This window comes from Narcine bancroftii, chromosome 11 (assembly GCF_036971445.1).
Source record: "Narcine bancroftii isolate sNarBan1 chromosome 11, sNarBan1.hap1, whole genome shotgun sequence".
In the NCBI taxonomy this organism is placed as follows: domain Eukaryota; kingdom Metazoa; phylum Chordata; class Chondrichthyes; order Torpediniformes; family Narcinidae; genus Narcine; species Narcine bancroftii.
The window spans coordinates 13986309-14000418 of NC_091479.1; the positions used below are offsets into that span (position 1 = coordinate 13986309).

At 46.0% G+C, this 14110-nt stretch overlaps 1 protein-coding gene across 1 annotated transcript in view; it reads right to left on the reverse strand.

Moving 5' to 3' along the window:
* Positions 1-1028: 1028 nt before the first annotated feature.
* LOC138745186 (potassium/sodium hyperpolarization-activated cyclic nucleotide-gated channel 3-like) overlaps positions 1029-14110 on the reverse strand; it is a 788271-nt gene continuing 775189 nt past the window's right edge. The window contains exon 8 of the mRNA XM_069902244.1: positions 1029-2200. Coding sequence (XP_069758345.1) covers positions 1029-2200 — 1172 coding nt within the window. The remainder of the gene's footprint in view (positions 2201-14110) is intronic.

The window sequence follows — 14110 nt, forward strand, 5'->3', positions numbered from 1 at the left end:
ATGTCGTCTTCCTGTGGGGATTAAGATGGCGCATTTTGTAGTTCTTTGTGGGTGACAACCCTTCTCTGCTTCAACTTTGGAATCATCGTATAACCATTGCTAATTCCAATAATTTGCACGTGGAGATAAAGCACAAAGGCTGTTCAACTATTTGACCAAAGTTATTGTTAGCAGTGCAATGAATAGAGCTGTGATACTTCTTCTAAGAAGATCCTTAAAGCCATCCAAGAAATTATATGTTACCATCTCCTTATGTTGGTATGATAACACTCCTGTGAAGCAACTTGGAATATGTTTCCTTGTGAGAAGGGAAGAGAAAGTTGCTTGCAATTAGTGTCTCCCGTCATGGTTACAGCATGAAGTTACACAGAGCCAATCGTCTAATTCTAATGGAAGGTTCAGTAGCATAGTGATTGATTACTTGACCAGCAGCCAGAATTCTAGACTATCGATAAGCACAGTGTGAGATTGAATCCCATCGTGGCTGCTGGGAAAATTTAAATTCAAGTAAATGAATAAATCTGGAATTAGTTAGTCAAAGTGATAGTCATAAAAATAAAACCCCTATGCCCTTCAGAGAAGGAAAACTACTATCTGTGATTCCAGACCCACGGATGCCATTCAGTGACGGATAAATAAATGCCGGCATCGCCAGATCCATCCACGCGCTGCGGCCAACCATTAATAACCAAAGTGGGGGTTTTTTTCCGGTTTGGGACTTCACTCGGTTCGACTCCTCGTGAAGGCCGCCGCCGGCTCCGAAAGCCCGGGGGCGCTCCAGCGTCACCCTCCGCTGGGGTCCTGGCCTCCGTCGGCGCCCGGTGGTCCCACCGCCGACGCCAAGGGACCAAAGAAGTGTCCCCCCCCCCCCCTTTCTGTTAGAGGCTGCTCTTCTTCATCATCAGTTTATCCATTCCCCAGGTATGAATAAAATGTATAATATAATGACACAAATCTAGATCAACTAAAAAATAATCACAGTTATACAGAAGAGATAATTGTATATAATACATGACCTGTTACTTTCCTCACAAGTTAGAAGGAAGCTTAGATCGAACAGATTCCAAATCAGACCCAAAGCCTATTGATCCTTTGCGGGGGATGGTTTTGTCTTGACATCGTGGAGTTGGACCCCGCGTCAGAGGTAAAGATCCCGCAGTCATCGGCTCACGTCGAGTCCCCCGCTCGCCAACTCTGTCCTCGCGCGGCGCCAGCGACGGTTGGGACGCCGAAATGGGCTTGAGGTCCGGCGCGAGACGCCCGCGCGGCGGCGTGCTGTGCAGCGCGCTGATTGGCTGCGCCGCGGGGCGGGGGGGCGCGCGCGCCGACGGCGACCAGCAGGCCGGGCGGGGCGGCAGCAGCAGGCCGGCCGAGCGGCTCAGCGCCTCCCCCCGTCGCGGCCTTTGGAGGGGGGGGGGCGAGGGGACCCCCACCTGGGGCGGCGGCTGCTGGAGGAGGAGGGGGCCGGCGGGCTGGGCACCGCCCGGGAAGCGGAGGTGCGGGGACCTGGCGAAGACCGGCGAGGGGGAGCCGCCCCGCGGGTGGTGAGCCGGGCCGGGGGAGGGGGAGGGGGCGGGGCCGGGGGAGGGGCTGGAGCCAGGGGCGGGGCCGGGGCCAGGGGCGGGGCCGGGGGAGGAGCCGGAGCCAGGGGCGGGGCCGGGAGAGGGGGCGGGGCCGATCAGCGAGGGGGCGGGGCCGGGAGAGGAGGCGGGGCCGGGAGAGGGGGCGGGGCCGGGAGAGGGGGCGGGGCCGGGAGAGGGGGCGGGGCCGATCAGCGAGGGGGCGCGGAACAGAGCGGCGGACGGGGAGCCGGCGCAGGGCGGCGTGCTGGAAGCGGAGCCCGGCGGCGACGACGCCTTCTTCCCCTGCCCGGGGGTCTGGCCGGGCTGCTGCCCCCCACCCAGGGGGCTGAGCAAGGAGAGCGGCGGTTGGAACAGGCCCCCCGACAGGCACGGGCGATGGTGCGTGAGAGCGATGGCCACCGACGTGGTGGCTGCCGCCGTCTGCAGCGGAGCTTGGACCAGCGGGGTCCACATGACCGGGGTTGGCGTGGAGGCGGTGGGAGCCGGCTTCTGGACGCTCTGTGCCATCTCTCGATCGTGTTGCACGATCTGCTGGATGATCTCGCTCTCCTGATAGTTGAAGGCACCAGAGTGGAGGTCATTCTGTACTTTGTGCAGTAAAATGGAGTTTTTCTTACCTGCCGAGACAAAAGAAGGATCAGTTGCTATTGAAGTGGCCACCCACCCCCCCACCCACCCACCCCCCCACCGGCAGGACTGGACCTGCAGCAGCGTCCTCTCCTTACCCCCTTCCATCCCTTTCCCCTCCCCTTCCCCCTTTTGTTTCAATTCCAGCCCCTGCCAGGTTTCTGCTCACAATCGGACGGGAGGCCTGAAACATTGCTTTGCATGCCCTGGAAGTAGTCGGGGTGGGGGGCGGGCAGGGTGCCCCAGCGTTTTCCTTCCACCCGCGCCCCACTTTAAGTCATCCCGATGACATCGGGGCTCTGTGATCAGTGGGTGGGCCGGAAAAGTTTGAAAAGCGTCCCTCGTGGACTCGTTATGTGCAGGGATTCACTACTCCAAAGGAAATGGTCCAATGACAATTTTGCTCAAGCAAAATATTTCAGTCACAATTGGGTCTCAACCTTCCCACCTTAAGCCATCCCTTACTAATCTCAGAGCACCGAGGGCTTAGGGGTTCCTTAAAGTGGGATGTAAGTGGGAAGGAAAAGGTTGAGAACCATTGGTCTAGAGCATTTAAGTTTGCTAACGACACCTTGGTGAAGGGCTCAAGCTCAAAACATTGATTACATATCTTTATCTTTGCTCTATAAAATACACTGTTTGAGCTGCTGAGTTTCTCTAGCATTGCATTTTTAAGTCTGGAGATGTCTGAGATATCAAGGAGTTAACCAGCTCCAGATCCCATGCAAGGATGTAATGAAATCTTGCTCAGGAGTGCAAGACCCTACGGGTTTGTCCTCAAGAAAATCAGATGCAAGGGGCAAGTCCTGCTGGGTAGCGTGCACAAGTCTTGCATATCCACTCTGGTCACACTTCCCACTCTGACATACTCTCTCCATCTGCCTCCTATCAGGCAGAAGAGTTTGAAAACATGCTCCAACGGATTCAAGAGCATTTTCTATCCTGGCTTTCAAATAGATCTCCCATTAGTATTTCACTGTACTTTTCTATTTCTAAGTCCACAATCCTGGACTTTTAGTTTTTTATGATGCTATCTCCTGCACTTTTTGAGCATACTCTTGCCATGCCTGTGAAGCAGCCACTCTCAATGGAGGGGGGGGGGCATACGGCACCACTGGGGTCACAGTAAATTTAGAGGAGCACAGACTGAAATCCTAATTTTTTAAAAATGTAGTCGATAGGAGAGAAGTCCTGAAGAAACTAACTAACAGTGAACTTTGAAAAGAATCCTAGGGGTGGGGGGGGGGGGGGCAGAGCCAAAAGAAGTTTGCAATGGCTGGTGTACAAGTTGACTTGCCTGGGTAGCATACAAAACGAAGTTTTTCACTGGCTCTCCAAGGATTATAGGCTCATTGAATTACTCCAGGAATCTGGTCAGGAGAAGCTAACAAGTATACATTTTTCTGAGAACCAGGAGTACATTTTGGGAAAGACAAGCGTAGCTTTGCTGCCTCTTGGTTATAAGATAGACACTTTGGAAGTCTAACTAACTTGCACATTTGAATTTAGATGTTGCATTTTGAGGTCGATGATCAAGGAATATTTAGGCAGAAGTTCAATGGTTCCCAGAAAATGGATTGATGGCCACGATCACCCGGCCTCACAGAGCTCAGGTTCCACAGTTAATGTTCCATCTATATCAGACTAGTCTCTCCCAGATAATACAGAATGCAACGTGGGAAAGGTAATCAAGATCCATGATGTAAATTATTCTCCCAATGGAAAGTGCAGCCATCAATTGAAACACACAGAAATGCTGGAGGAACTCAGCTGGTCTCACAGAGTTCACAGGAGGTAAAGATATATTTCCTGAGCCATTCTTCAGGGTATTAGCAAAAAGCAGGCAGGCATCATAATTAAAGACTAGAGATTAAGGGGGAAGAATGGGAGGGGGAGTAGTCCAGACCCAACAGCCAAAAGATGTCAATTGGATATGATAAGAAGAAAAGTGTGAATTGATTTTGGGTCTGGGAAAGGAGATGGGGAAAAGAGAGAGAGAGAGGCAGAACCAGAGGGAAGGAGACAAGGAAGAAGTGGGTGGTTTGCGTAGCAGTTAGTGCAGTGCTGTTAGAATGCTGGGAACAGGGGTTTGAATCCGGCACTGCCTGATTTGTACATTCTCCATGTGACCTGCGTAGATTTCTTCCAGCTGCTCTGGTTGCCGCCCACTGTTCAAAAACATACTGGGGTTGTAGGGTAATTAAGCGGCATGGGCTCAAGGGCCTGTTACTGGACTATATCTAACATAAACTTCTCCGGTATCTTTTTTTTAATGCCATCTAGTTGGAAGGTGCCCAGACAGAAGATGAGGGTTGTTCCTCCAATTTGCTGGTCGTCTCAGTCCATAGACAGACATGTCAGCAAGGGAATGGGGTGGGAATCGAAATGGATGGCCACTAGGAGATCCGCACTCCTGCGGTGGCCTGCCTGCTTTTTACTTACACCTTGAGAAAGGAATCAGGCATGAAACATTGATAATATATCTTTACCTCCTCTGGACGCTGCAAGACTGGCTGAGCTCCTCCAGCATTTCTGTGTTTTTACTATAATCTCAGCGTGTGCAGACTTTTGTGTTTCACAGCCATCAGGTGAACCCAACTCTATACCCATTGACGATAACTGAAGACAAGCAAGCAGACTGAACAAATCTGGAGGATATCCATGGATCAGGAGGTGTCCTTGGAGAGAAATAGAAAGATGTCCAAGCACACAGTTGGTCCAGAGCTCAGATGGAGGTGAAACAGTGCATCTCCTTAACTTGTGCAGAAGGCTATAATTTTAGAACTGAACAACTTAATGGGATGATTTACATCTCTTCAGAGTCCTCAAATCAGAGAGTTGCAGAGCACAGAAAAGGATACTTGTATATCAAGAGTAAAACATGAAAGTCTGCAGACACTGTGATTTGAAGTAAAATGATGCTGGAGAAACTCAGCAGGTCAAACGGTGAACTTTATGAAGCAAAGATAATGATACATAACCGATGTTTCAGGCTTGCTTCCCCCCCCCCGCCATTACATATCAACATCTTCCCATCGACATCTTGCCCACATTAGGTCCCTGACCAAAGGATTCCCTATTTAAGTATGGTGTTGTATTTGATTCCAGGACCTCTTCTGGCAGCAAGTTTCAAAGGTCAACCACTCTGTCAAAAACCTATGCCTTGGAATCAATGTTCCGTATAATTTTTAGTAGTCAGTGTGTGCAAAAATATGTTATGCAAATTCTTTTTCCCTTGTGACAAAAGTATATGCACACTGAATGCTTGTGAAAATATAAACTTCAAATTGTTTCAAAATAATTTTGGCACACCCTCTCGTGGCTAATAAAACTATTGCCATGTTTTAATGTACAAATATGATTACATTCTGAGGTAATGTATTAAGATTTTATTCTATACTTTGAATTACTTTGTTCAGTTTGTTGTTCCATTAAATAAAACATCATTGAGAATTTCTTATTTTGGTGTGCACACTTATTTCCTTTGTGCTCTGGTTGCAAAATGGGTGTGCATGTGCACTCGTGCACAGCTGAGAGGGGACAATTTTTGGAATCCTCTTTAAATCACCTATTTATTATGCTTTGGGTTGAGATACTTTATCGAACCTTGAACCAAAACATAGACTGTCTATTTCTCTCCTTGGATGCCGTCTGACCCATGGAGCAGTGTAGGCTTAGGAAAGCTTCAGGCTCAAGTCTGGCCGAAGGGGTACCAAGTATTGGAACCGAGATGCGAGAGGGTACCGAGGACGCTGGAGGCTTCCTGATCATGTCAGAGGTTTGGATTTGGAGCTCGGGTTGCTGAAGGCTGTGTGGCTGTGGCTGTGGGGGCTATGGAAGCTCTGGAGGCAAATCCACGGACACTCAATGATTCTTGGTGGGGGGGGGGGCTCTCTTTTGCTTTTCTTTCTCTGGCTGTAAGGGGCACTGGGCAAATCTGCCTTACTATAAACCAAAGGAAATTTCATGTGATGTCACATTTTCTGTTTTATTACATGCCAGTAAAAATAATCTTGAAAGAGAAAAAAAATCACGTGCTCATGAAACCTCACTCCAGCTGGAATCAATAGCTTAATTCTAATTTGGCAAATACACATAATTATCAAATTTCAATGGAAAGAACTTTGCATAAGAATTGGGAAAACATGAAAGTCTGCAGACACTGGGGTTGAAGTAAAAACACAACGCTGGAGAAACTCAGCAGGTCAAACAGTATATAGCAAAGATAAAGATTCATAATCAACGTTTTGGGTTCGAGCCCAAAATATATGTCCTTATTTTTGCTATATAAAGTACACTGAGTTTCTCCAGCATTGTGTTTTTATGCATAAGAATTATTATTTTTGCAGAAAATGAGGGATTGCAGTCGACATATTAATGAACTTTCTTCTAACCTGTGTTTGGATTAGGAGTAAGTTTGTTATTTAAACATTTCAGTTAAAAAAGAAAATGACTCAAGACTGGCAGATCACAGACTTAAAAACACACTACTGACCATACATTAGAAATTCTGCCCGCATGTAAATATACATGTCTTGGATTCGGCCCAAACTTATGAACTGTCAGGCAGAAGAGTTTGAAAACATGCCCCAATGGATTCAAGAGCATTTTCTATCCTGGCTTTCAAACAGATCTCCCATTAGTATTTCACTGTACTTTTCTATTTAACACAATTCCTGGACGTTTAGTTCTATACTATGAAAAGTAAAAGTTGGGATACAGAGTGTTAAACATGATTGAACGATTAATAATACCACAGCAGTTTGCATTTCTCTTGTTGAATGTTGTTCGAAAATTATATTGGAGAATATAATTTTGCAGAAAATAATAGGGCTGCTGGTGTTGAATTCAATTCAACCTTCCCTGACCCAGATAAATTAGCATTTCTTATACATTATTTGTTCTGTTGGTTGCTAACAAGGCGAGAGGGATAATTCCAGTTATGGCAGACCAGTGAATCTGACATCAGTGGCAGGAGATTGTTTTTTTTCAGGGACAAGTTTCTGGAAAAAAATTAATCGTCACCTTCATTAGTGTGTGAATTGGATTCTTCTTAAGAAGATGGACTTTGGCGTCCACAATAACCAGTTGTACTATTCATAGGTAGATTATTATTGGCTCAAATGTTTAGTTTATACAGCAATACATCACACCTCCTGCGCCAGCTGTCAACCATGTGTGGCTCAGACTCTCCAAGCAGAATCCTGAAATAATCTGGTTGGCAAGTAAAGTCAAGTTTATTGTCATCTGATTGCACAGCTACAACGTGACAAAGCAGCGTTCTCCGGCCCTTGGTCTGAAACTCGCAGACACACAACACGTACAAACAATATACATGCAGAACGAGTATTCATATATACAGAAAAATAAATAATTGTTTTGTCCAAATGAGAGTCTCGGATGGTTAGTGTGACCATTTCCTTTGGTCACTCAGCATTCTCACTCCTGGGGGAAGAAGCTGTTTCTCTGATACTCCCAGATCTCTTTTCCAATGAGAGCAGCTGAAAGATGCTGTGCGCGGGGTTGGAATTTGCACACCCTCTTCAGACAACAATCTTTGTAGATCCATCAATGGCAGGAGGAGGGAGACTCTAGTGATCCTCTCTGCCACTCATAGTGCTGTGGATTGTCCTCTGATCCCTTTCTCTGCACCAACTGAACCACACGGTGATGCAGCCGGCCAAGGACGATGGGTTAATGAGGGTATCTGATTTCCCGCTCTGCCACTGCACCCACAACTGAATCCAGCACCCAAGCACTGAGGTGGATCAGAGCAAGGATGGACTCGCCTGTCCCCTTAGCTTCATCCCAGGGAAGCTAACTTTTAAAAATTTTATTTACAGCACGGCAGAAGCTGATTCCGGAATTTAAACTGCTGCCCAATTTTGGCCAAATTAATCTCCCCTGAATGTTTTGGAGAGTGGGAGGAAACCAGAGCACCTGAAGGAGACCCACACAGACATGGGGGAGTGCACATATTCTTTACAAACAGCGTGGGATTTGAACCTGGGTTGAGGTAATAGTGTCCTAACCACTAACCGTGCTGCCCACTCACAGGAAAGGAGATGTGCATGGGTTATAATTTAAATGTTTATTGTGTTAATTTTTGCCATAATGATTTTAATTCATTAAATAAATAACGAGTTCTTCAATACCTCCATCAGAGACGTTTGTAAAGAAAAAAAAATCCCCTGGGTGAGATGGTGTTCTGAGTCAATCCCCACATTACCAGTGTAGGGTTTTAGAATCAACCATCTGAGGCTTCACCTAGGATCCTGTTTCAGCTAATGGATATTTTGTCAGCTTCAGATTGACTGTGGGGTTGACAGGTCAGGTTCATGCTCAGCTTGATCTGTCTGACTATTTACAGCCCATTATGATGGCCCCAATGCTCCTGAGCGGAAAAGCCTGAAAAAAGGTCGTAGACATCACAGCAAAACTCTCCACACCATGAAGTAAATCAACAAGGAACTCTGCCGTCGTAGAGCAGCAGCAATCATCAAGGATGCACAGGATATGCTCTGTTTCCACTGCTGCCATTGGGAAAGAGGTCTAGGTGCCACAAGTCTCAAAACCACCAGGTTAAGGAACGGTTGTTGCCCCTCCACCCACCATCAGATTCCTAAATAACAAACTCAATCAAAGACTTATTTAAGGACTCTCATTTTGCACATTATCCATTAGCGAATCTTTATTTTTTTTCTATCTGAACTTTCAACTTTGAATTCAATCCATTAAAATGGAAACTATAACTGAAAATAAAATGTTGAGCCTAAAGAGTTAATCCAAAAATGTCTCATCAGTAATGCCATGCACGATCTCAGAGGATCACCCAAGGTAATCAACCCTATCATCAGTTAGGAAAGTGAATTATCTCAGCATGGTTAATAATTTAAATGTCCTTTGATTGCACAGATTTATAATGGTGAATAAATGATGTCTTGAAGCTATTTACTGGCAAGAAGGAAGGAGAATTTCTGATAGGCTTTCACTGTTGATAATTGCATTGAATCCTGAGATGAGGGGGCCTTACAGAGAGAGTGTGTGATTGGCGGATGCACACCATTCAAAAAAATGGAGTTGCTGTAACGCCAGGGCTACCGCTGGTGCAGACCCAGGGAGAGCGGTGGAAAAACAATGTTCCCCTGCCAGGTCCAACCATCCAGTCTGACAGCCATCAGCTCTCTACAGGTTTTAAACGTCCTGTTAAAGGAGCTGATGGTGGTTTATTTTAAAATCATACAACCGCAGGGTCTGGCCCAAGATGATGGTGTTCATGAATGTCAGTGGTCACGAGGAGTTACAGACTCCGGGAAAATAAAGGACTGGCACAAGACATCAGAAATTGGGGAGACAACCCCTCATTTGAGAAGGAGAAGCAAAGGAAATGACCCTTCAGGACTGTGACCTTGGCGCCAGACTAGTGAGGGGTTCTGAGGTTAAAGAACACACAGGAGGCGTGCTGTTGATGACTGCGGTCAAAGGACTCATACCAGGCTGTGGACTGCTGGAGACTGGCTGAAGGGGCACCAGGTATCGAACTGAGATGTGAGAGGGTGTTGGAGGCTTCCTGTGTCAGAGATGTGCATCTGGAGTTTGAGTTGCTGATGGCTTGGACTGAAGGCTGCGGAGGCTGCAGGAATACTGAAGGCGAAGCCATGGACATTCAGTAACCATGGGTGGACTCTCGCTTCTCTTTCTCTGGCTGGAAATGGTGCTGAGCAAATTTTGATGATAGTGAATCTTTGTTTGCCTTATGGTAGACTAAAGGAAATTTTGTGTAATATCACATTTTCTGTTTTACGACATGACAATAACATAATCTTAAAATTGTCCATAGGTGATTGGAGATATAAAAAGGCAAACAGGGTTTGTCAAGTAGTTACCTGCACTCCTCAGGTTCCAGCTCACAACCCATTCCATATGTAGATCACAGCTTAAACCATAAGATATAATAGACCATTTAGCCCATCGAGTATACTCTGCCATTCCATGAGCTGATCCATTCTCCCACTCATCCCCACTCCTCTGCTTTCTCCCCATAACCTTTGATACCCTGACTATTCCGATACTTAATAATCTCTGCCTTAAATCCACCCAACGATGGCCTCCAAGCTGCCTGTGGGCACAAAGTCCAGAGATTCACCATTCTCTGGCTAAAGAAATACCTCCACATCTTTGTTTTAAATGGGCACTCTTCAATCCTGAAGTTGCGCCCTCTTGTCCTTGACTCCTCTACCATGGGAAATAACTTTCTATCCAGGCCTTTCCACATTTAAAATGCTTCAATGAGATCCCCTCTTATTCTTCTGAACTCCAAGGACCACGGTCCAAGAGCTATTCAGTGCCTTTCTCCACCCCACAGCCACAATCTGTAACTCCTGAAGACCTCATCTGTAACCCTCACGGCCCCGGACACTCTTCCCTGGTTTTAATCCACAACCGCGCTCGTGATCAATAACCCATGAGTCGCCCTATGGCCCATTACCAAAATGCCAGTGCAAAAATGACTTATCAGGAACTAAAAACACAATGGTGTTTTTACTTCAATCATGGTGCCTGCAGACATTTGTGTTTTACTCCTGTCAGGAACTAAACTGGAGGCTGTGGCTGAAAATCCTGCTTTTGTTCAGAATATGAAAATTAAACACAATATATTTAATTGAATTTGATGGCTGAAATTTTAGTTTCTTCATGCACATTAGTGGTACCCTTGCACCTGGTCTGAATTGTGTGTTTAAGTTCCACCCAAGGGACCTGGGTAGAAACAGGGATGGGGTGTAGTTAAATAAAAAGATCTAGGTTGAAATACACAGAACTCCTGGAGAAACCTAGATTTCAGTCAAATAAACCTCCTTGGAACAACCTCCAATACATATATGTTCTTCCTTACAATGGGAGACAGACACAGTACACTAGATGTGATCTCATCAATGCCCAATGTAACTCAGGTCATGCAGCATCCATAGGAAGTAAAATGCAATCTATGTTTCTGGAATGGAGAGCACTAGTTAAATGGAGTTCATTTATCTAGTGGTCTATCATGGACACACAACATCTCCTCACTTGTGAGCAAAGTGCAACCTTCCTGAGAAGACTGAAGCAGACAAGGCTTCCGGCCACCATTATGTCAACCTTCTACAGAAGTTTTATTGAGAGCATCCTGGCCGGCTGTATCACAGTGTGGTACGGTTGCCGGAGAGAAATGGATCCGAGATCAATCCACAGGGCCATAAGAGTGGCAGAGAGGATTACCGATGACTCCCTCCCCTTCACCACCCCCCCCCCACCTTAGACACAATCTACTGGGATCTTTGACTGAAGATGGCATCCAAAATAATTAATCACCTCTTCCCCTTCTACACACTGCATCTTTCAGCTGCACCCATCAGAAAAGATACAGGGGTATCAGAGCCAGCACTGCGAGGCTGAGGAACAGCTTCTTCCATGAGCAGTGAAAATGCTGAACAACCAAAGGAATTGCTCACACCAACCTTCCGAGACTCATATTCATGAAACAAATTTAAAAAATTTTTTATGTACGAATACTTGTCCTGCAAATGTATTGTTTGTAATTATGTGTGCTATGTCTGGGTTTGTGTCTGTATGGTTTGCACTGAAGACCAGAGAGTGCTATTTTGTTGAGTTGCACTTGTGCAATCAGTTGACAATAAACTTGAATTAGCCCTGAGTCGGAATTGCGGAAAAACAATCAGATGCTTGAATAAAAAGGTGGGGAATGGAGTGGGGAGGAGGGATGAAGGGGAAATGTATTTTTCGTCTAACTCTAATTCCCACAATAAAGTGTCCAGCACACGTAACCAGGTAAGTAGGGCACATTTGCTTCCCTAGAAGACATCAGTGAATTATATTAGTTTTCGTGGACAACCTAGTCATTTTATGTTTGCCACTGCTAGCTCCGGCTCCAGATTTAATTACTTGAATTTAAATTTCCCCTGCGGCCCTGGTGGGATTTGAAAATATGTCTCTAAATCATCTCTCCTGAACTCCAGCAACTAACCCAGACACCATCAATATGCCCAAAATGCTGCAGTTGTTAAATGTATCTGATATTGAAGACACTTTAAAACTATTGAGTGTTTTAAATAAATAAAAAGGATTAAAATGTTAGTTAAAAAAGTATTAAAATTCTAATTCTAAAAACAAGGGATAGAAATAGTCAAGGAATCCACCAACCTGCTGCAGGAACTCAGGGTCAGGGAGCTTTTTGTTTACGTCTGAGGTCCCACAGGCAAGATGGCAGCACCCATTCTATGAGGTTTGGGGGCTTTGGAAGGGAGGGGGGTAAGTAGTGCATTTGTGCAGGGCACCAGAGAGGGACATCCTCATCACCTCTCCACCGAGAAGATGAGGAGAGAACCCCACAACAGAATAGCATGAGGTTAGGTGTTTGAAGGCCTCACACCAGGCTTATGGCGACCAGTTTGTGGGTGCAAGACCATAAGACATAGGAGCAAAAATAGGATTGGAAACTCTCCAATCTGAGGAGACTTCAAGCTATTACCAAAGTGAAAGAAACTGTTCTGAGAGACTTCTTTTTTGCCGATCGCTGTGACCTGAATGCTGGCTCAGAGTCAGAGATGCAAGTCAGTATGAATAAATTTTCCATGGCTTGTGTCAGCTTTGGACTCACCATCAACATTTAAAAAGACAGTTCTTCATGCTCCATACACAGAATCCAAAATCACAATCAAAGGGCAGACAGTACAGGCAGTATCCCCTCCTCAACAGGACTACTGCTTTTGGAAGGCTGTGTTCCTCTGCATGGGAACATCAAGGAATCAGTCCAGCAACAAAACTGAAGGTCTACAGAGCTGTGGTCCTCACAGCCCTCCTGTTTGCCTGTGATACGTGGACTGTGTTGAAGACAATGCAAGACAGCTCAACCATTTTCACATGACTTGTCTTTGCAGAATATTAGGCATCAGATGGCAAGACAAAGTACCAGTCACTGAAGTTCTCTCTAGAGCAAGTCTACCATCAATCCACATACTGCTAATGAGAGCACAGACCTGGTGGGCAGATCATGTTATTTGTATGCCAGATGACAACATACTCAAGCAGCTCCTTTTTGGAGAACTCTCTGCTGGTAGATGCTGGCATGGAAGGCAGAATAAACTTCACAAATACACACTAAGGGCCTCCCTGAAGTTGCTTGTTATAGTCATGACCACTTTGGAAACGCTGGCACAAAACCACCCTTCCTGGTGTGGACTTGAGTCACACGGACCATGTGAAGCAAGGCCCCCTGCTGAAGTACCACATAAGTATGAGCTGCGCGAGTCCAGAACCACCAGCGCAACAAGTGCAGGGCCTACACGTCTGCCCAACAGTGCCAGGACATTCAGTGCCCGAATTGGCTTGACCAGTCATTTTTGGACACACGGCATCCAATCTTAAAGTGATTAATGGTGTTGAGGTCTTCATCATCGACAATGGACGAACGACATGATCCATTTTCCCACTCAGTCCTACTGCCCATCCTTCACCATAATCTCTGATGCCCTGGTTAATCAAGAACCAATCAACTTCTTGCCTTAAATAGACGAAATGAGCTGACCCTCCACAACCCGCTGGCTGAAGAAATTCCTCTGCATCTCTGTTATAAGCAGATGCCATTCAATCCTGAAGTTGGGTCCTTTTGTCCTAAACTCTCCCACCGTGGGAAACAATCTATCAACCTCTACTCTGTCCATGCCTTTCAACATTCAAAATGTTTGAATAAGATTTCCCCTCATTCTAAATTCCTATGAATATAGGGCAAAAGCTGTCAAATGCTCCTCATATTCCTGGAATCGTCCTGGTGAGCCTCCTTTGTACCCTCTCTAATGTCAGCACATCCTTTCTTAAATCTGGAACCCAAAACTGCTCACAATACT